At 33.7% G+C, this 20,967-nt stretch overlaps 1 protein-coding gene across 2 annotated transcripts in view; it reads right to left on the bottom strand.

Annotated features, from left to right (window-relative positions):
* Positions 1–20,967, bottom strand: part of MTF2 (metal response element binding transcription factor 2) — a 59,627-nt gene that overhangs the window by 12,400 nt on the left and 26,260 nt on the right. The window contains exons 2-10 of one of the 2 annotated variants that reach the window (XM_033115216.1): positions 13,470–13,486; positions 13,288–13,389; positions 13,090–13,171; positions 9,347–9,442; positions 9,007–9,107; positions 8,466–8,614; positions 6,858–6,953; positions 5,641–5,709; positions 4,177–4,300 (exon numbers count right to left, since the gene is read on the bottom strand). In XM_033115216.1, the coding sequence (XP_032971107.1) occupies positions 4,177–4,300; positions 5,641–5,709; positions 6,858–6,953; positions 8,466–8,614; positions 9,007–9,107; positions 9,347–9,422 (615 nt within the window). In that variant the 5' untranslated portion in view covers positions 9,423–9,442; positions 13,090–13,171; positions 13,288–13,389; positions 13,470–13,486. Of the gene's footprint in view, positions 1–4,176; positions 4,301–5,640; positions 5,710–6,857; positions 6,954–8,465; positions 8,615–9,006; positions 9,108–9,346; positions 9,443–13,089; positions 13,172–13,287; positions 13,487–20,967 lie in introns of both variants that reach the window. The other variant, XM_033115215.1, reaches the window with a different exon arrangement.

Here is a 20,967-nt window from a genome sequence, read left to right as displayed (position 1 = left end):
ATATTTTTTTATCACAATAGAAAGGCTCCGTGTCACACATCACTGGTACGACAATTTCTGTCAAATAAAAACATACGGTGTGTCCTCATCCACCTCATTCACCAGATCTGACACCATGCGACTTCTGGCCCTTCCCCAAAATCAAAATGACGATGACAGGAAAACATTTTGAATCGATTCAGGACATTGAGGCAGCCATGACAACACAGCTAAAGACACTCATAAAAGAGGATTTCCAGAACTGCTTCAGAAAGTGGCAGGAATGATGGGATAAGTGTGTTTGAAGAGATGGGGAGTATTTTGAGGGATTAATGACAACGTGTATTTCACTGTAATAATTTTTTTGTTTGTTTAAACATTCACTGTATTGTTTGATCACACCTCGTATATTCAACAGAATAATCATTTTTGTTCCTCCTTCAACAGACACCAATCTCACACTATGCATTTACTGTCAGGGTTGTATACTTCTATACAGAATAAATGCTATTATGTATAGTTACAACTCTTCCCCCTTCAATAAAATACACCCGTCAATTACTCATGTTGAATTCTATGCCACATAGGCCTAAGCATGCCAAACAGCTTAAGTAATTTGTTTGCCAATCTAATACTGTATGCTAATATATAACACTCAAAGCCCCAAGTATTTTTGTTAACCATGTTTCTTACAATTTTCACTTAAAAATACTATACCACCTCTATCGTACTAAGTTTTCTCTAGCCAAAACATCATTTCTGCCACAGTATTTCATTTGAGTTTTATCTATGCTTTTCTCCCTATATCTCTCAAAAATGAAATAGCACTCACAACATGGTTAAGACCACAGTTAACAGAAAAGTGGGTTGTCCTTACAGAATTAGGGTTTCAAATCACATTAGAAATCAAAGACAAATGATAACAGGCAGATTCCAGAAAGTATTACTGTCCCTCTTTAACTCCCAAAAGCAATCTGGTAAACAGTGATACCTCAATTCTAAGTAAAAAACCTTAAGCAACCATTATTTGGGGACTCAAATATTATATTATATATATATATATATATATATATATATATATATATATATATATATATATTTACTATCTCAAAGAAAACATTTCAAAACATAGTTTCTCAAATAGCTAAGCTCACATATAATAGGCATCAAGTCACTAACTCTCAAACGTAAAAAACAAATCACATAAGGAAACACATCAAGCTGTATGTTCTAATATGGTCTAAAAGTTTCAGCTTCTTTTCACAGCAATCCTGAAAATAATTAACTAAGAAAAATATATGATACATAAATGTTAAATTTGCCTTTCAGTATCATAGGATATACTCTCCAAAAGAAGTTTAATGTTTTTTAAACTTCTTTTTGTCATTAAGAGGTCACAGTATATCCTTTATAGCAGTCAAGAAACAAAAACCATAATACACTAAACAAATAATACTATGGATTCAATATAAGATTGCTCCAACTAACTAGAAATGTAAATAATTATTTACTAGGCTTCCCAAATGACAGAGAAATACCATTTGACTTCAGCCACAGTCGTCATATGTAAATGAAATTCCACTCACAAATAGTAAATATGAATAAGTGCCCCCTGTGACTAAGTGTTCATTATATTCCTAAACAAAATGCCATAAAAATCTCAACTTCTCAAATCATCACAAATTTTTTTTTTCTTTTAACTAGACAGGGTAAGGGAGGAAACTACTTTTTGAGAGAGCAAAATCACAACTATTTTTCTGTTTTGTTTTATTTTTGAGGAGGAACTTCTAGAGCAGGTGTCTGTCATATAATCTATAGTACGTATGAGAATTGATGTTCAAAATGACTCTCAAGTACTCCAAGGTACTCAATTAACCAATAATATACTTAGCATACAATATTTCCCATGTTTTGGAAGTAATTAACGCTAATTTTTAAAATTTTGAACATAAATGGAAATTTTTATTAATCTAAATTTGGATTAGTAACAAAATTCAATTTGCAACTCAATTTCACTTAACCAAAAATTTATTATTTTTATAATATAGAAAAATCCATTATTTGTACTCTGTTTCTATTACCACAAACATTTATAAATAAATTAGATGAAAGTCACTGAATAAACATTCCCAACTGGCATAAATTTTATGTCTGTATTATATAAAGATGTAGAAACTTAACAAAGAATTAAAACTTGAACTTCCATCTGTAAATAACTAGGCTGAGTACACATGAATAATCTAAGAAGTATGAACATTTTCTTTTTTTTTAATGCAGAGAAAGAGCAATGAGAAATGATTTGAAAGTCATTTGTTCTGCTAATTTGATGGCTCAAAAAAGGGGGAACACTCTTCAGGAAAGTAAAATTTCTCTGTTGTAACGTTTTATTAGATTGTAATCATGCTCATCTTAATTTTTAAACAAAACGAGAAACATTTTCCCATATTGGCAAAGAATAAAAAAATTGAAATTTCTTATTTTTAAGACATTGTCTCATAAACTACAGAAAATGAAAACATGTATCTATTGCTGAAATAAATTTCTTCTGATACGTATCAGGTCAACTGGAACTGAGATACCTGATATTCATAAATTGAACTCATTTCTTTAATAAAACAAACTACTTGTGATTTTTATTGTTTCCTATAACTAAAATCTAAGTATTATTTATATTTTAATTAAAAATGATAGCATTTGAAATAAAACAACTTGAGTTTTTATGTGTATGTCCACTGTCTACATGAAGTAACTACTGCAGAATTTAATCATGTAAAACATAAAATCTACTAACAGGAATACAAATGTATCTGCATAACGTGCTTAAAGAATCACGGCTAGAAAGAAAACATTTTAAATGAATATATTAGAGCATCACATATTAAGTTGACTATAAAGAACACTACAGTTACTAGAGCCCTACGCTTACTTTTTTCTTTTATTATTAATCAGTTTATTAAAATTAATCAAATTTCCAAGTCACTCATTTTCACTCAAACTTAATCCTGAAAAAGTACCATTTAACAGAAAACTTAACAAGTGTGGTATATTCCAATTTCTAACACTCAGTACGTCTTAGCACAATTGATTTTAATATTATCCTTGATTTTATTTTTTAATAATTTTCAATTACAGTTGACATATTATATATTAGTTTCAGGTGTACAACATAGTGATTAGACATTTATATAAATATCCTTCATTTTAAAATCTAAGTAATCTGCAAATTTTTATTTTATTTTATGCAACAGATTTATCAACTAGCTTTTAAAAAAATGTGCATTGTGCTCTGTGATATGCCATAAAACTCCAAGAACAAAAAAACAAAATCGCTTGATATCCTATTTGATATGAACCTTATAAACTGTCACATCTAAAAGCTACAAATGCAGAAATTCTTCCTAAATGTCAAATCAGTTTACACATTTTTTTACCTCAAAATGTAACATGTAACTAAAATTCATACTCTAATTCCACATATTATAAAAGAAATTTTATTTAACCTAAGAGTAGTTAACCTATATTTTAGTAATTCCAAGTGAATGCTAAAATCAGATAACAATTAAAATTATTCTAGTTACTTTCTTCTTTGTGCTATTCTATGGTGTCAAAATCTTCTCAATGAACATGCATTAACTTTTATACTGCATTGAAAAAAGGATTCTTTGTAAACCAGCATGAGTGGTTAAACCTCCCAAATGAAAAGAAAAATGAGATGTCTGAATGAGAGGGAAAATCTCCAACTCAAGATAGCTTCACTACTACTCTAACTCATTATTCTAACACTATTAGTGGAAGTCAAAGATTTACGAGTACCAACAAGAGATTTGTAAAGAAGAGCATTAGTTACATCTTTAAGTGTATAGGAAACTTAGAAGAAAAAGAGTAGAAACCATTAAATAAGATACCCAATAATAAGGATTTCTCCCAACCTTCCATCTTGAACTACAATGACTCTCACTTCGGAAAAATGGAAGATTCAAGTAATTCACTTCCTCTTCCTCCATTTCCTTCCTAGTTAACAGGCAACGAACAGGAAGATGAGAGGGCCGGTCCTGATTTCCTTGCCTAAGGTATTTTTCCCTGAATTAAAACTAGAATTCTACTTTAGATGTGTGGCTTATACATGTATCTTAGTTGCTTTAACAAAAACAAAACAGACATCAAGCAGCTAATGAAGTTAGCTCTAAAACTACTTACCTCTCCAGGATGTAATCTATCCCAGTTTTCATTAATGTATGTCATAAGCTCAAGTTCAGAATCAAAGTATTTCTTCTTGTGAATAACACTTAGGTTATAAAGGCATAAGTGTGCTATATCTACCCTGGAATCCAAAAAAAAAATCAAAATCAAAAATATGCAAAAACAATGTTCTTGGTTATTGTTAAGAAATCACACAATTTTTTATTAACACCAGCAATTTAAAAAATCCAATATGAAGTATTTAGGTGACCAGAGGGTCAGTATCTTAAGTCACATTTACAATATAATGAATCATTACATATGAAAATAACTGGAAAACATGAACTAAACATGTACTTATCCTGAATAGTAACTATAAACTAAAAGATATTTGAGTAACTTCTTAAAATGCATTCAAAAAGAATCTGACTTCAAGATAAAATAACTTACAATCAAAAATGTTGTTTTCATTACTACATATAAACTAGAGCATAGATCATACTTAAACAGACTTTATCTGATTTGCAAGTGTTACTTTTTCCTAAAATATGTAAAATATTTATAACAAAAATTTCTAAGTACTTAACTACAGTAGCCCCCCACCCCCACCCCTTATCCTTGGTTTTGTTTTCCATGGTTTTAGTTACCTGCAATCAACCGCAGTATGAAAATATTAAACGGAAAATTCCGTAAGTAAACAATTCATGAGTTTTAAATTGAGCACTGTTCTGAGACGCATGATGAAATCTAGTGCTGTCCCACTCTGTCCCACCTAGGACATGACTCATCCTTTTGTACTGCTTATCCAGGCTGTATACACTACCTACCCTTTAAGTCACTTAGGAGCCATCTTTGTTATCAGATCAACATCAACTGTTGCAGTACCACAGTGTTTGTGTTCAAGTAACCCTTATTTTGCTAAATAATGGGCCCAAAGTTCAAGAGTAGTAATGTCTACAATTCACCAAACAGAAGGTGTAAAGTGCATTTATGTACAGGAAAAACCAGAGAGTTTGGTAGTATCCATGGTTTCAGGCACCCACCCCGTGGATGGGGGAACTACTGTATCGGTAAGCATTTTATCAGTAAATCCCCCAAATTCATCACACTTCCCATGCCCAAGAATTACTGTGAAGCAGAAATTGGCACATTTAAGGACTAAGGAATTTCTCTCTTCTACTATATGCTATTCTGAATGCCCAAAAGAACTGGAAACACAAATAACAATTTTGAAGATCTAAAAGGTATTTGAAAGTTACATTTTATGCCATTAGAAAATGAATGGCTTTATTACCTTAGCAACGAAACTAGATAATCTTTGGTGAAGATGACATCATGTTTAAGGATAAATAAAAGAAATAAAGCCAGACATAAAGAAGACCAAAAGTTTTATTTCAGCCAAGTAAATATGTACAAAGTTTCATCCTGTAGGTTTAAGAATATGGCTCTCTTTTGCTCCTTAACAGAAAGGTCCACACTTACCACTGTAATGGTAGACGTTTGAGGTATTCAGGTCCAGAACTGCAGACAGAGCAAATAAATGTATAAAACCTAAGAAAAAAGGAAAAGTTGTATACTGAGTTATCAAGGGTATACATACATTATTTAACAACTAAAGCTAATATTCAGCAAGTGCATATCCTATAATTGACCTAAGGACTGTTACACAAAGCAAAGTATAATGTGAATTATGACACTGTCTGTGATTTAAAGAATTTTTTCCCCCAGGGAACAACAAATAATGAAACAGTTCCTACCTGGGGGGAAGGGGCAAATTTTTTTTGACCATTAGAAACCTTCAGAGTTTACACACAGAGTCATATATAGGCATAGTTTCCTAATGGCTTGTGTGTACCAGGAATTGTAATAGCTACCTCCATGTACATTGTTACATTCAGTGCTGAAAACAATCCGGTAAAATAAGTCCAGAGGAGACAAACTGACCTCCTTAAGTTCAGAAAGATAGTAAATGGTACCAGCCAAGATTTAAAACCAGGTTTTTTGATGCCAAGTTTAGTGCTCTATCTTTAATTTTTCTTTCTAGAGCTCTGCTATCCCACATTTCCTAATCCAGAAGGCAAAATAAGTCTGTTTTTAGAAATCCTTTAGATCTAAGGTGTAAATTGTGTGTATCAAGGTTATGTGGCCTTTTCCAATTTTCTTTCATAGGATCCCTTTGAGGTTCTTTAAAGGAAGATACCAATCAGAATAGTTTAGGGACAGTAAAAGCAAACAAAATCAATAATCAAATACTTAAGAGCTTTCTGGAATAATATTCAAAAGCACAAAAAATTATGTGTATTTTTAAATTACTGTGTTCCCCCAAAAATAAGGCCTTGCTGAACAATCAGCTCTAATGCGTCTCTTGGAGCAAAAATTAACATAAGACCCGGCATTATATTATTATATTATATTATATTATAGATTTTATAAGACCCGGTCTTATATTAAAATATGACTGGGTCTTATACTGATTTTTGCTGTAAGAGATGAATTATAGCTGATTGTCCGGCTAGGTCTTATTTTCAGGGAAACACGGTATTACATATAATTTAAGTATATTATTCAATATTTTCCCTCTAAGGTGACCCCTTTACAAATCAATGTTAAAACTACTTTTAGGAATCTGAAACTATAAACAAAACCACAATAAAAAAAGATTAAAAAATCAATCAGTTAAGTTCAAATGCCCTTCTTACCTGTCTCCAAATAGCATTGGCTTTTGAAGGCATTGCACACAAGCCTCATGAAACCACTGCTTACATTTGCAGCATTGTAGCATCTTTAAATACCAGCTATAAGAAAAAAGTTAAGATTAAAATTACTACCTTTTGAAGAGGTAAAGGGTTTTTTTTTAACGTGGCATTGTGCAGAATAAGGATATCCTTTTTTCAGTTAGTATAAGGTTAAGATATATCGATATCCTTATTTAAGGTTAAGATATATCAATATCCTTATTTACCACCCAAACGTGTTTTCTTCCAATAATTCTTTTGCTCAAAAAGTGACCTACACATTAATTTTAAGCCACATATACACAAAAGCAAGAAGACTGATACTAAAGTCATTTATTCATGAAAGACTAATGAATACTACGTTCCAGGTACTCTGCTCAGTGCTGAAGTTAAGTTATTAGCAACATCAAACACAGCTCACGTAGTCATGGTACTTAAAGGACAATGAAAATCTGCTCATAAAATAATGTCTATAATGTTTTCTACCTATTTTGAATAATGCTTTAAACTAAATGCTAGGTATAAACGAGTAAAGAAAAAAAATCTCCAGTCCTATTCATTGTATCTTTTTTTAAGTGATTTTTTAAAACTAGACAGAATGTTTCTTAAATCTGCAAAAGAACAAAAACTCAGAAGTGTTATAAAAATGTTAAATCACAAAAATTCCCTAAGCTCAAAGATGAGGTAGAATAAAGAACTAAAATTTCATTCATTTATATATTTATTTATTCATGTTTTCATCATTGAATACCTAAGATATCCCAGCATTCTCCTAGACAAGCACCGTCTTAAGAGAAGCAGAGTCTCACAAGAAAGACAGACACAAAAAAATCAACAATTACAATTTAGAGTTAAATGTACAGTTATTCACTAATATTTTTTAAACTGTAGTACAAATACATGATGTACAACTCGACTTATATCAGCTTGTATTAAAAAAAAAGCTGAAGGTATTAGCTGACCACCTACAAATCCAAATGATCCAAAAGAATATGACGGGCTCACCAAAAAGAGGTTGGTACAATCTCTCTTTGCAACAACAGAAGCACAATATCCAGAACTCTAATAGCCCCATTATATTCTGTCAGACTCTTCCTGACAACGCTCCATTTTCTAATCCTGACACCGTATTTCAAGACTAACTTTCAAAAACTGGTGAGCAAGAAATAAAGAGTTTAGAAATCATGTCATAAAGAATGTTTGATGGCAGACTTTAGCCTGGAAAAGAGAGCACTACTGGTATGTGAGTCATGTGAGTGGGAAATATGATTGCTGAATTGAAATATTTTAAGAGTTACCTCCTAAGAGAGATACGATGTTCCATAGGGCAGAACTAGGACCAGAGATCAAATGTTAAAGGTAAATTTCTAAACATTCTCTGTTAGAACTCTGATTAATTTATTTAGCAAACATTTAATGATAAAGATGAATAAAACTACAGCTTCTAATTTCCTTTACTGATACTTTCATGAATATACAATTAACTATCACTCCCACACCACAAAAAATAAAGTCGACAATATAAGCAAATAAAAATTAATTAAAGGGCATTAAATAACTACATGTACTTACTCTCCAGGGCCTCCACAATAGCAGTAACATTGCTGGACATTGGTTTTATGACCTGCATCCCATTCAAGGTCTGCCACACTATAGGGTAATGTCTGCTTCATGACTTGCAATGCTTTGGCATTCGGTCCTTTCTTAAGCGCACCACCCCTCTATATTAGAGGGAAAAAGTTATTTAAAAGAGTGAAGGATAAAGTTTTAAATACAATTCTGTAACTTAAAAATGCTTCTGAAACTGCTGAAGAAATTTCCATTCTAAATTTCTTACCATATCACAAACTGTTTGACTAATAATAATCTTTATTTATTTTGTTGTCTTTTCTTTCAAATTATTGCCCCAATTCCAAGAACACTATCGGAAAATAAGTGCAAGAATAGTTGCAAGTCACTTAAGCATCATTAGTCAAACAATAAGCAGCACCTCTTTCTACCCAGCATTAATTGCTCATTTCATTCAAATAAACTTTCAATGTATACAATCACTATGTTGATAGTGCCTTACAAATTCCATTTAGGGCTTCAGCCCAAAACACTTAAAAGATACCTTTGTTGTTGTTGCAAAAACACACTGTCGACAGAGCCATTTTTCATCTGAATCAATCACACTGGAATCAATATGAGGTGTATGACACAACTGATGATATCCTTAATATCAAAAAAAGCATAAAGCAAATTCTATTTTATTAATAAATACTGCAACACAATTTCAAGAAGGCATTTTAGTATTCTCTTTTCCTACATTAATATAATTACAGCTGGTGGATAAATTTATCGTTAACAGCTTCAAATTACCAATATAAAGTATTTTTAATCATTAATATTCAACAGGGGGATTATGTATGTAACAAAACTTTTCCACAAAATTAAAAGAAATCGATGTTTACCTTGGCCACACTTATCACATATAACCATTTCATTGGGAGCTTCTGAATACTCTTCTTGACATATTGTACAGACCATTTCCCCACTTCCAGTGGCCCCTGAAATAGTTCAAATATATACTAAAAAGACAGTCATAATAAAGAAGCGTTGCATATAACAAAACTACTTTTTGACTCAGTGAAGCCCATATTGGTGATGTCTGTTCACTAGACCATAATGATTTCTTCTCAAGCCAAAGTACTCTATACAAAATGCTATGTCTCTGCTCCCTGTGTTCTTCCCACCTTTAATGTAAGATACCTACTTTCTGCAAAGGGCATAATTTAAACTGCTCTCAGGCAGGATGGCTTCTCATTCACTGCTAATTTTCCCATTCTCCTGGGGAGGGAAGAGTGGGGAGGGGATGTTTTGTGAACACCAGAACTACTGTCCAGAACACAAATGCACCCAGGTACGTATGTTCACTCACCCTACACTGCCTAACATCATGAGACTAAAGAAAAAGGGCAAGAAAGATATATCAATGACCTCTTTCTCTCTGGATTTGGAACATTTCTTTTTATTTACTAATTTATCAAACAGGCTGAACACCAATTATTTAATCTCTAGCTTCTGAAATCTGGAAATATGCCCAATAATGTACCCTAACAAAATCCCACTGCAATAAGAGTTGGGGGTTCCACAGTTACTAGTTATATTTTTTACCTGAATAAATTATTCTTCATTAAACATGGTAAATTACTTCTTCCTTAAACATTTTTGTTCTAAAACATTTTTATTCTTAAAATAATTTTATTATACAAAATTTGGAATATGATTTTATCACTCTAACACAATTATTTTATCATTCTTGTCATCAATTTCGATATGCAGTTAAAATACTCGTACGTAGGCTTTATTCACATAGTAACAATAAAAATTTACAATTTTGTGCTATGGACCAAGCATTGTTAGGCTCCTGACATACATTATTTTGTTTAATCCTACAGCTTATTAGATAAATATCCTATTTAAAGAGAGGAAATGAGGTTCAGAAAGATAAAGTAACTAACCCAAGGACCCTCGTCAGAAAGTAACAAGACTATAGGATTAAAACCTAGATATGAAAAGAAAAAAAAAAAAAAAAAAACCCCTAGATATGACCGAATCCATATTCTCTCCACCGTGAGATGCTTCCTTTCATTAATAGTATATATCTTCTTATCAAAAGCATTTTTCACACCACACTTTTCAAATTATAACTTCTAGTAACTACATAATATTCCATCCAGTGGAAAGAACCAAACTTACTTTGGTAGGCCTCTATTCTTACACATAGGTTACCAAATTTTTCATTTGTTCATTTTTTGCATTTTTGCTTGTTTGTTTTGGTCTCTCCTCCTCTCCAGCCTCTTCCTTTCCCAGGCTTTGTTTACTTCCTTGCACAGTTGGCTGGATAAGGCCTCCCATAGCTTCTAAATGTATGGCTCCAGTCAGGAGAGCAACCAGACTAAACCTGGGATCTCTCAGTCCAAACCTGCACTTCCCAGGAGAAGGACCGACAGCCCCAGACTGGGGTACGTGCCTGCTCTGACTCACTGCAACCATGTGGGCTGGTGTGGGGGAAGGCAGCTCCTCAGAAAAGTGGGTGCTGATCCAACAAACAGTGTTCACCTCAGGAAACAACCCTAAGGAATGTCTTTACTTGTGAAATCCAAGTACATAAACTTTACAGGAATTTCCTGTGTAGCTCAGTGGCATTCTATCTTTTTCCTTACTCTAAATCCAATGGACTATAAAGTTCTAGCCATTTCAGCTTCGATATACCAAAATTTTTGTTGTTGTTATAATAAAGCTACAGTAAATTTTTTTTCATCTCGCTTTTCTACATTTGAATTACTTCTTTTGAATCACTACTAGAAGTGAGTCTGCTGTATAAAGAGTATAAAACATTTTTATGCATTTAATGCAGCTGTCAAAGTAATATCCAAAACATAAATTTATACTGCCATCAGCAGTGTATCATGTCCACAGAAACCATAAGTAGTATTAGGTGTTAAGATTAAAAATCCTTTTAAATTCATGTAATGGTTTTATCATATTATCTCCCTGCCATGCACAATTCTTTGATTATTAACAATATATTTTTATTTATTTATGTAAACTTTTCAAAGGAATCCTTATTAGATGAATGAAATTATTCTAATTTATTAAATTATTTTGATAATATCTATTATTAGCAAGTTTCTTACAGGAAGAAAATTACTAAAGCTACTCTCCACAGTAAATCCTTCATAATGCAGTTTTCAGGTTCACGTGCTCATTCTATAGCACGATCCAAGTTACATGTGTGCTACTTTCTGGACATTACAAAGAGTTAAATGGCCAAAGAGCAATCCTTCGTAATTCTAAGGATGGTAAAAGCAGCCAGTGAGAAAAGAACCACCGCACCGCTAAACTGATAAACAGGGTGGGGCACAAGTTGGACAGGACCCTCACTTTCATGACAACTTTCTAACTGTATGCACCATTAGTTTTCTCCCTTCTTTCTGGAAGGGAGGTAGGGAAGGACAGGGGAAAGGAGGAGACAAAAGACAGAGAGACCTATATTTAACCCACAGGAACCCTGGAAAGGTACAAAGGTTGAAAGGAACACATAGCTATTAGAAGGGGAACAGAAGCAGCATTAACATGTTTCAGTCCCACCACAGAGAAACTCATGTTTACAGACTTGCAAAGGGATAATTGTGTATGCAGATAATTCTGTGTAAGACCAGCTCGATCTCACTACTGTCGAAGATATCCTATCCCTTTTCTCACTGACCCATCAATTTCAGATTCAAAACATACAACACAGCAGGAACCTATCATAAAGTTACACTTGGAATTCAAGTAAAAAATCCAATTGTTAAATACTTTAGAGAGATATCCACCCTTTAGGGAAAGAGAGTTTACATCTCCTTTCTACAAGAGGAAATATAAAACACCAGTCTTAGTACATACAGGTCTATTAACCCAGTAAAAGGAAAAACAAAAGTGGTGCTTTAGTGTGCAGTTAAAATATTCAAGACTTTTAGTATTTATACCTTTAATAAATAAAGCAATTTCCATGAAAGAGATACCTGGAAAAACATTTTTATTTAGCATATTCAAAGGGCATACAGCAATTATAGCTTGCAAAAATGAAAAGTGTTATAGAAACATACCTACAACCAGACCAAAGCATATCTGTACTCATTTTTACATGGACCCCAATACAGCCTCCTTTTCCCACATGAACATAAAAAAAATTAAATAGTAATTTCAAACCATTCTTATTAACGAATATTTCTAGTACTCTAAGCCTGTTTAATATGTCCTAATTCTCCAAAACGTCTGACAAATATTATGTTTTCAAAACCTACTAACTCTCTACATTACTCTGTACTAATATAAGTAATAGTTAAGATGAAGCCCAAAGTGCTACTCATATTAGTGACTAAAAATTTTCTTCTCAATTCCTAGAAGGTCCTAACAATAGTTTAGCTTATAGGAGTGCTTCAGTCTGACGTATCTGTCTTCTGGTCTACCTCTACCCTAACAGAGTGATTCTTGTTCTTTTACAATCTTTAATATAGATCATAACTCCCTGAAGACTATGAAGGGAACGCTGATTTTTCAGCCTCTCCTCAAGTGATTCTGAGTTATTTTAATACCCTGCTGAACAGAAAACACTCAAAAATGACATTTAGTATAAATCATGTTCAAGAGAAATAGAAGCACCTGCCTGTTTGAATGTCCTTCCAGAGAACCCAGGATTTAGAACTGTCTTCAAATATGATGAAGCAGCTCTGTTTCAATATGTTTATCTGAAATACAGAGGAATACTTGTGATTTCTTTTAAATGAAAAACAGGAAGATAAATTTAAATTCAAGATGAAAAGTTCACTGCAAAAACAGCAAAAGACATGTTAAGGTTACTTGCCTTTTTGATAGTTCCAAGATAAAACAAGCCATCTGACCATCTAGCTAGGACATCCTGACCCTCTTCAAATTTACATGCTGGCTTTTTGACTTTATGTCCATCCTGTAAAGACAGCTTGGTCAAGGATGTTGGGGTCTTTTGGTTTCGACGTAAAGGAGACCGCTTGTGGACCAGTGAATTACCTGCCCCTGTAGAGTCTCTGGTTAGAGAATAAAAGATAAACATATACAAGATTAACATACTTGGAAAGCTTATTTTATACCAACGATATATTTCATGTTAATTAAAATTGTTGATTTATTAAAAACCTTAAATTGAGGGAAAATATGACAAATAACTCAAAATCACAAATACTCTGCAGAAACAAAGAAGTTTGGAAACAAAATGAGAGCAGTTCTCAATATTCAATCAGTGACTATCTTAGGAGAGGCCAGGATTCAGTAACCACTCCAAGTTAACTTATTAAGGGCAATGGTAAGTTGAAGTAAGCAGTCCACAGTCAAAAGCAAAGAATGCCTTGAATCTCATATCTGGGTTTAGCTAACTACTCACAAAAGAAGTTTATGTAACTAAAAGAAGTTGCATGGCACAATTTCATAAGCACTTGATAAAGAACAAAAATGATTATGCCACATGTAGTTAAAACTAACAAGTGACTTTGGGGTAATTGGGTATATTTAACTCATGGGAAGGGTAGTCATGACCTCCCTACAGGGAATCACTACTGAATTAAGACTTGTTTATTGATGGTAATGTATCACAGTCTCTTAAATATGCACTGAGGGAGTTTAAGATTAAAATTGAGAAACACTAATTTCACAAAATCATATTCAAATGAGAAATATAAGATCATTTTACTTTTTTAAACAAATGACCCCAAAATTGCACTCTAAAAATATAACTTATATGTTAGTTATTCCATAAACAGAATACCACCGACTTTCTTAAAGATAACAAAGCAGTGTTTGTTTTGTTTTGCTTTCTCAATTTAATTATTTTTTTTACTAATTAAACAAAAATATGTAAAACTAGACAAACAATGATTCAAAAATAGCATAAAAGTTGAGCAAAAATAAAACAAGTGGGAAAGGAAAAAATGCTTCAATACCTATGAACTGGGAATACCTATTTCAATACCGAAGAATACACAAATTCTGGAAAATTATGTCATAAGGTACAACATGGATGAAATGTGAAGACATAAATAAGCTGTATAAAAAGGACAAATATTGTATGATTCCACTTATACGATGAAACTAGAGTATTCAAATTCAGAGACACAGAGAGTAGAATGATGGTTGCTAGGGGTTGAAAGGAGGGCGGCATAGGAGTTAAGTGTTTAAAGGATACAGAGTGTCGTTTGAAAAATAAACATTTTAATGATATCTGGTATCTCCCCAAATTTCCAAAATTTACTAAAAAACATTAATCTATACATTGAGGAAGATCAACAAACTCCAACTAGGAAACTTCAAACAAACTCCAACTAGGAAACCCAGAACACACAATACTGAAAATGCTAAAAGAAAAAAAAAAGACAAAAATCTTGAAAGCAGCAAGAAAATTATTCATCACGTACAAGGAAATCCTGCAACATTAACTTCTCATCAGAAACAATGAAGGCCAGAAGGCAGTGAGATGATATAATTCAAAACGCTGAAAGAAAGAAAACTGTCAACCAAGAAACTTATATCCAGTAAAACTGTTTCAAAACTGAAGGTGAACTAAAGATACTCCCAGATAAACAAAAACTAAGAGAATTTGTTGCTAGCAGAAGACCTTACAAGAAGTACTAAATGAAGTTCTTAAGATTGAAAGCAAGTAAACACAGGTGAAAATTCAAACACACACACACACACAAGAAAACAAAGAACACTGATAAACGTAATTAATTATAAAATACAGTACATGTGCTTATTTCCTCTAATGTTAGTATATAAAACAATATGTACGTAATTGTATTGTTAGGCCTATTAATATATTGAAATGTAATATATTTGACAATATCAGTACAAAAGAGGTAGTGGGAACTAAATTGTATTAAAATGACATCAGATGGTAACTCCAACCCATAGGAACAAATAAAGAAAACTGAAAATGGTAACTAAGAAAGTAAATAAGTGAAGTGAGTATGTCACTTCAAAAAATATCTGCCATAGGGCCGGCCCGGTGGCTCAGGCGGTTGGAGCTCCGTGCTCCTAACTCCGAGGGCTGCCGGTTCGATTCCCACATGGGCCAGTGGGCTCTCAACCACAAGGTTGCCAGTTCAATTCCTCGACTCTCGCAAGGGATGGTGGGCTGCGCCCCCTGCAACTGGCAACTGGACTTAGAACTGACCTGCGCCCTCCACAAGTAGGACTGAAAGGACAACAACATGACTTGGAAAAAAGTGCTGGGAAAAAAAACAGCACACTGTTCCCCTTCCCCATTAAAATCTTTAAAAAAAAAAAAAATATCTGCCATAAATCCAAGTTAATCATTGTTTCAAGTAAAAATGGTGTTCCATAAAAAAGCTGCCAGTTTAGCTAGCAACTCAATGACATAAATACTTCATGTATACTTCTCATTTCATCACACATATTAAAAACCTAAACTCGAGGTTAAGTTTTAGTGAAAATAATGTTTACTGTTTCGTCAAGAATGTTCTTAAGTGAAATAAGATTTCGGTGTGTGTGCATGTGTGTATGCATGCGTGTGTTCTTACTGTGAGTGCTCAACAACAAAGAATACTAGTTACAGTTTGATGCCACCACCTTGTTTCATGCTAAGGCACAAAGCAGTTTGACCAAACACTGTTTTTACACCATCTGTACAAATGCCAACACAGTGGTAAAGGCAAGTAACAGTATTATCATGAAAATAGTTTTCACCTTGCAGACACCCTGAAAGAATCTGAGAACCAATGATCTAAATAAAGGAACATACATTGCCATATATTATTGCCATAGTCAGCTGTGAGGAAAAGGCAACTTTACTACTATGATTAGAGGGGCTAAAAGGTTTAAAAGTCTGACGACTGCTAGAGATAAGTAAAAATGGAGGATGAATCACTATAATGAATTTTATCAGCAGAAATGCTCAACATCAGGCTGAGAACCTTCTTTCTCCAGACACTGAAACAATTTAATGCCTTCAAAATCATGGTACAAAAATGACTATCAGCAAGCAACTTTCTAAAAAGCTGTAAATCCAGTGGTTACTTGAGGGATTTTTCTTTCCCTTAAGTTAAGAAACTGACCAAAGCCTGAGCAACATGATTATGGGTTAGAAATGACCTCAATAGAATATCATATCAGGGTGACTAACGGGACCTACACTGTTCCGATTCTAGAACGAAGATGTACAAAAATCAAAATTGCAGACATTCCCAGACAGTCTCATATGCTCTACTATTGCGTCAATAAATTCTCTTTTTTCATGATGGCAAGGTCTGTCTCCATGTTACTCTCCACTGTATTACTCCCATTGTGCAGCATGTCCTTACATTGTAAGATCTCAAACATTTTCTTACCTTTCCATCTCTTAGTGTTTTTGCCCTGTTTCTCCTAATACTTCTGGTGTGTTGTGTTTCAATGATATACAATCTGTTAATAGTTATCCTCGACGCCTTATGTCCCCTCCTACCACCAACTCCTTATGTTTTCCCTCTATTTACAGCCAAACCACTGGGGACAGTTACTGAATGCGTACTACATGCTCAACTATACTACATGAGCATTCTGCATATTTACTCCTTCACAAATCATTTTTAAGCCCCTATTAAGAGCCATTTACTGTGGCAGGGGAACAAAGATAATTTAACTCAGAACATAGCAATAGAGCCATTTTTATAGACGACCACTTCACAGATCCCTTTTTACATATTAAAAAAATTGTAACTGTAAGGCGACAGATTAAATAACTTGACGAAGGTTATACAATTATAGACCAGAGCCAGCCTTCAATAAATCTTTCTACTGGTATCTTTCAACTATGCTTAAAATTTTTCATGAATTTGTAGGGAAAAGAGAACTAAAATTCCCTTGATTCCTTGTGTTCCTATTTCTTTCCTCCCATTCACAGCCAAACTTCCAGGGCAAAGTTACACACACTTAACTGTCTCTACTCCTACAGTCTCCCGCATTTAGTCTTCAGCCCATTGCGACACATACCACCCTTCCCTGACCCAACACTCCACCAAAAACAGAAAATGTGTCTTATGCTTATGCACAGATGTACCCTCAATACTCTGCATATAGCATGGTATATAAAAGGCAGAAAGGTCATATGAAATTTATAAAGTTCAAGTTTAATTCAAGAAAAATCTATGCCTAACGAGTTAAATTTCTTCTAAAAATAATCGCACAAATAATTTCAGTTTTGCTCTGAGTAAACAATAGATTCTAATTCACATTCTAAGGCAAATACACACCAATTCTTTATCCATATAAACATGAAGAACAAAAATCAAATATAAAACTGCATTAATAAACAGATATTTGTGAAAGTATTATCCTTTTAAAATTTCTCTGCCCAAAGAAATTTTACAGAAAACAAAGCAAAAAAGAAAAGGGTAAACGACCCGCAATACCATAACTCAAAACATAAGCAGGATAAACGTGGTACATCTCCCCTGTAAGGCTGTGTTCCCCCATTAATGTCACTGATTACTTCCCTCTTCTCTACAATGTGACCTTTATTAGAAGCCAAATTAATTTTACTAATTTTAGAATTTATTTCCTTTCTGATTGCAAAAGTAAACATGCAGATGGTAAAATAAATAAATATAGAAATAGTCAAAGGTGAAGATTCCCCATGCTACCTCCTCCCACAAAATAAAACTGTAAATCTTCTGATTTTTCTTATGTATATACTACATATACTGATATAATTCATACAAATGTTTTAACAAAATATAGATTATATACTGTTCTATAACTTTTCTCATATAAAATGTCTTTGACAATGTAATATCCATCTGTGTAAGTATAAAAGTATATAAAATATTCTTATTATCAATTGCTACACTACTTTCCAACTATTACCCAACTAAAGAACATTTAGGACATTTCCAATGTTTTACTATTACAAGCAACAATATAGTTTCATCCTTTTATATTTCATTTTTTAATGTTACAATTACTATATAGGATAAATTCATAAAAAAATACCAGTAACTACTGTATCAAAGAATATGTACATTTTCCCTTTTTATTGTTAAAAATTACAAACACATACATAAGTAGACAAAACAAACATAATGAACCATCAGGTATTCACCATCCAGTTTCAATTATCATTTTATGGCCAATACTGTTTCAATTAAACACCCCATCTCTCCCCAAACCACCTATGTATATATTTTAATGTGATATTGTCAAATTAATCCCCAAAAGGTACCAATTAACACTCTGACACTATTAGAGTAGTACTTGATGGCCCACACCTTCAAAAACAGGGAGTATTACCTTATTGCTATTTGACACCATACACACACACACACACACACACACACACACACACACACACCCCTATTTATCTCTCTATTATTAGAGAAGCAGCTTTTTTCATAGATGTATTCCCTACCTCTGCTGTTGGGTTATATAAGATGCTCCCTGCTCTTCCCAACACCCATTAAATCTCCAGTCCATACCTTTGCATTTTATAGGATGTTAAGAACATCTACATAGTCTCACTTATCCCAATGGAGTTGATGCAAGTTACATTTCAATGTATTTGGGAGATCATCTTTAGCATATAAGATCAATACAATTCCAATTAATTCCAGCAGGATTTTCTGAGGTCAAATATTTTATAAAATTAATAAGAAAAACTGCAAGTCCATAAAACAGCTAAGTCAACTTTTAAAAGGAAGAACAAAGAGAAGACTTACCCTACCACACACTGTGACATATTCCAGAGAAAAACTGTTGCAGAAAAAAAGGAATAGACAATAAAACCAAAGTAACAGAATAGGTATCTCCAAAACATATTCATTTATGGGAAGTTGAAAAATGATGAAAGTGATACCACAAATCTGTACAGAAAGAATGTATTATTTATTAAATAGTATTCGGAAAACTGGCTCACCTTAAATGGAGAAGAAACTGTATCCCTAATTCACAACACACACACACACACACACACACGAATGAATTCCAGATGGATTAAAGACATAAGAGTAAAATGCAAAACCTGAAATCTAACTATACAACGTATAGTGACCTTGGAAGTGGAGCATACATTCAAAATGGAAAGATTTTGTAAACGTATCGATGAAAACAGCAGAAAAAAATTTACAGCACAATAATCAATTACGCAAACTGAAAACAAGCATATATAATACCATATATTATACAAGGACACACACATATGCAGGACGTATATTAAATATGTTCAAATGGGTATATTAAGATGATTGGAAAATAAAAGCAGGAAAACGACATACCCTGGTCACAGACTCGGGATGACGTACACTTTTCCATGTTACTAAGATCTGACTCAGTACATGCGCTCCTCCTAGCACACAATACAGGTGACAGAGCAGCAGGAGCAGCAGAACAGAACGTTGTATTTCCAGGATAGTCACTACTACTACTGTCCCTACTTGCTATTTGCTTTTCCTATTTGACAACACACATATACAGACTATTTCTATCAATAAAGCCATTATTATTAAAGAAGTATTGTTTCATCTCTGCTACTGACATCCACCTTGAAAGAGACTGCCTGCACCAAGAAGTTTCCTCCCTTGAAACTAAGTGTGTTCACGCCACTTCTTCCTTATTGGTTTACGACTCCAACAAGAAATAAAACCCTGACTCAAGAACTTGGGAACTAGATGCTTAATTCAAATAGTGTGGCTTTTTCCTTCCCCACATTCCCCAATTTATTGCCCCAGCTAACAAGGAAACTACCTGAATATTCCTGGTGAGACCGTCATGAGCAGTTTATTTCACGTGTCTGAGATAATCCGAGGACGACTACCAGGCAAATATTAAAAAATATGGGTTAAGAATCTGACATACTTAGTATTCTTTCTCAGTGAGTGAGTGGTAGAAGAAATATCAAGAAATTCGACCCACTTTCAGGTTAATTATACTGCCTTCAAGACCGTCAAGGTCCCTATCCTCAGAGCCCAAGAATTTGGTAAGAAAGGCTCAGCTAGACTTACTTTCTTAAGTCTCCTTTCCTGATTCAGGTCCATCCACCACGTTTAGGTTATATGCTCTCTTGGTTTGCTGTAGTTCTCCCGTAATTATACTTCTCACACTGTGTTCCAGTTATCTACTTGTCTTTAGATAAGGGGGGAGGGAGAAGACTCTCGCATTTTGTTTACCATTACTTTCCCAGTACCTAGCACAGCGCCCAGAATGTAGAAGGAACACAATAGTCAATAAATTACCAGCAGTTAATTTAATTCCCCAACAGAGAACCCTCCTCCCAGAAGGAATTTTCATCCCCCTCCTGTGCTGTTGAGAATTTCCCTCAAATTCTCTGATATCCCCAATCAGCCATGAGAGAGCCACCACAACCACGTCTCTGTACCCCTGCCACTACTGTTGAGCCCACAAAATGCCATTTGGCAGCAAAGGGAGTAAAGGAAGGAAAACCTAGCCCTCCTACGCAATGCCACCTCCCACTGGAGCACTCCCCGTCCTCTGACTCACCCCCGATCCGCAAAGTCAAAAGACTATGCAA

Source organism: Rhinolophus ferrumequinum, chromosome 9 (genome assembly GCF_004115265.2).
Source record: "Rhinolophus ferrumequinum isolate MPI-CBG mRhiFer1 chromosome 9, mRhiFer1_v1.p, whole genome shotgun sequence".
NCBI lineage: Eukaryota > Metazoa > Chordata > Mammalia > Chiroptera > Rhinolophidae > Rhinolophus > Rhinolophus ferrumequinum.
The sequence above is the reverse complement of the archived record's forward strand: the minus strand, read 5'-3'. Positions and strand labels throughout refer to the sequence as shown.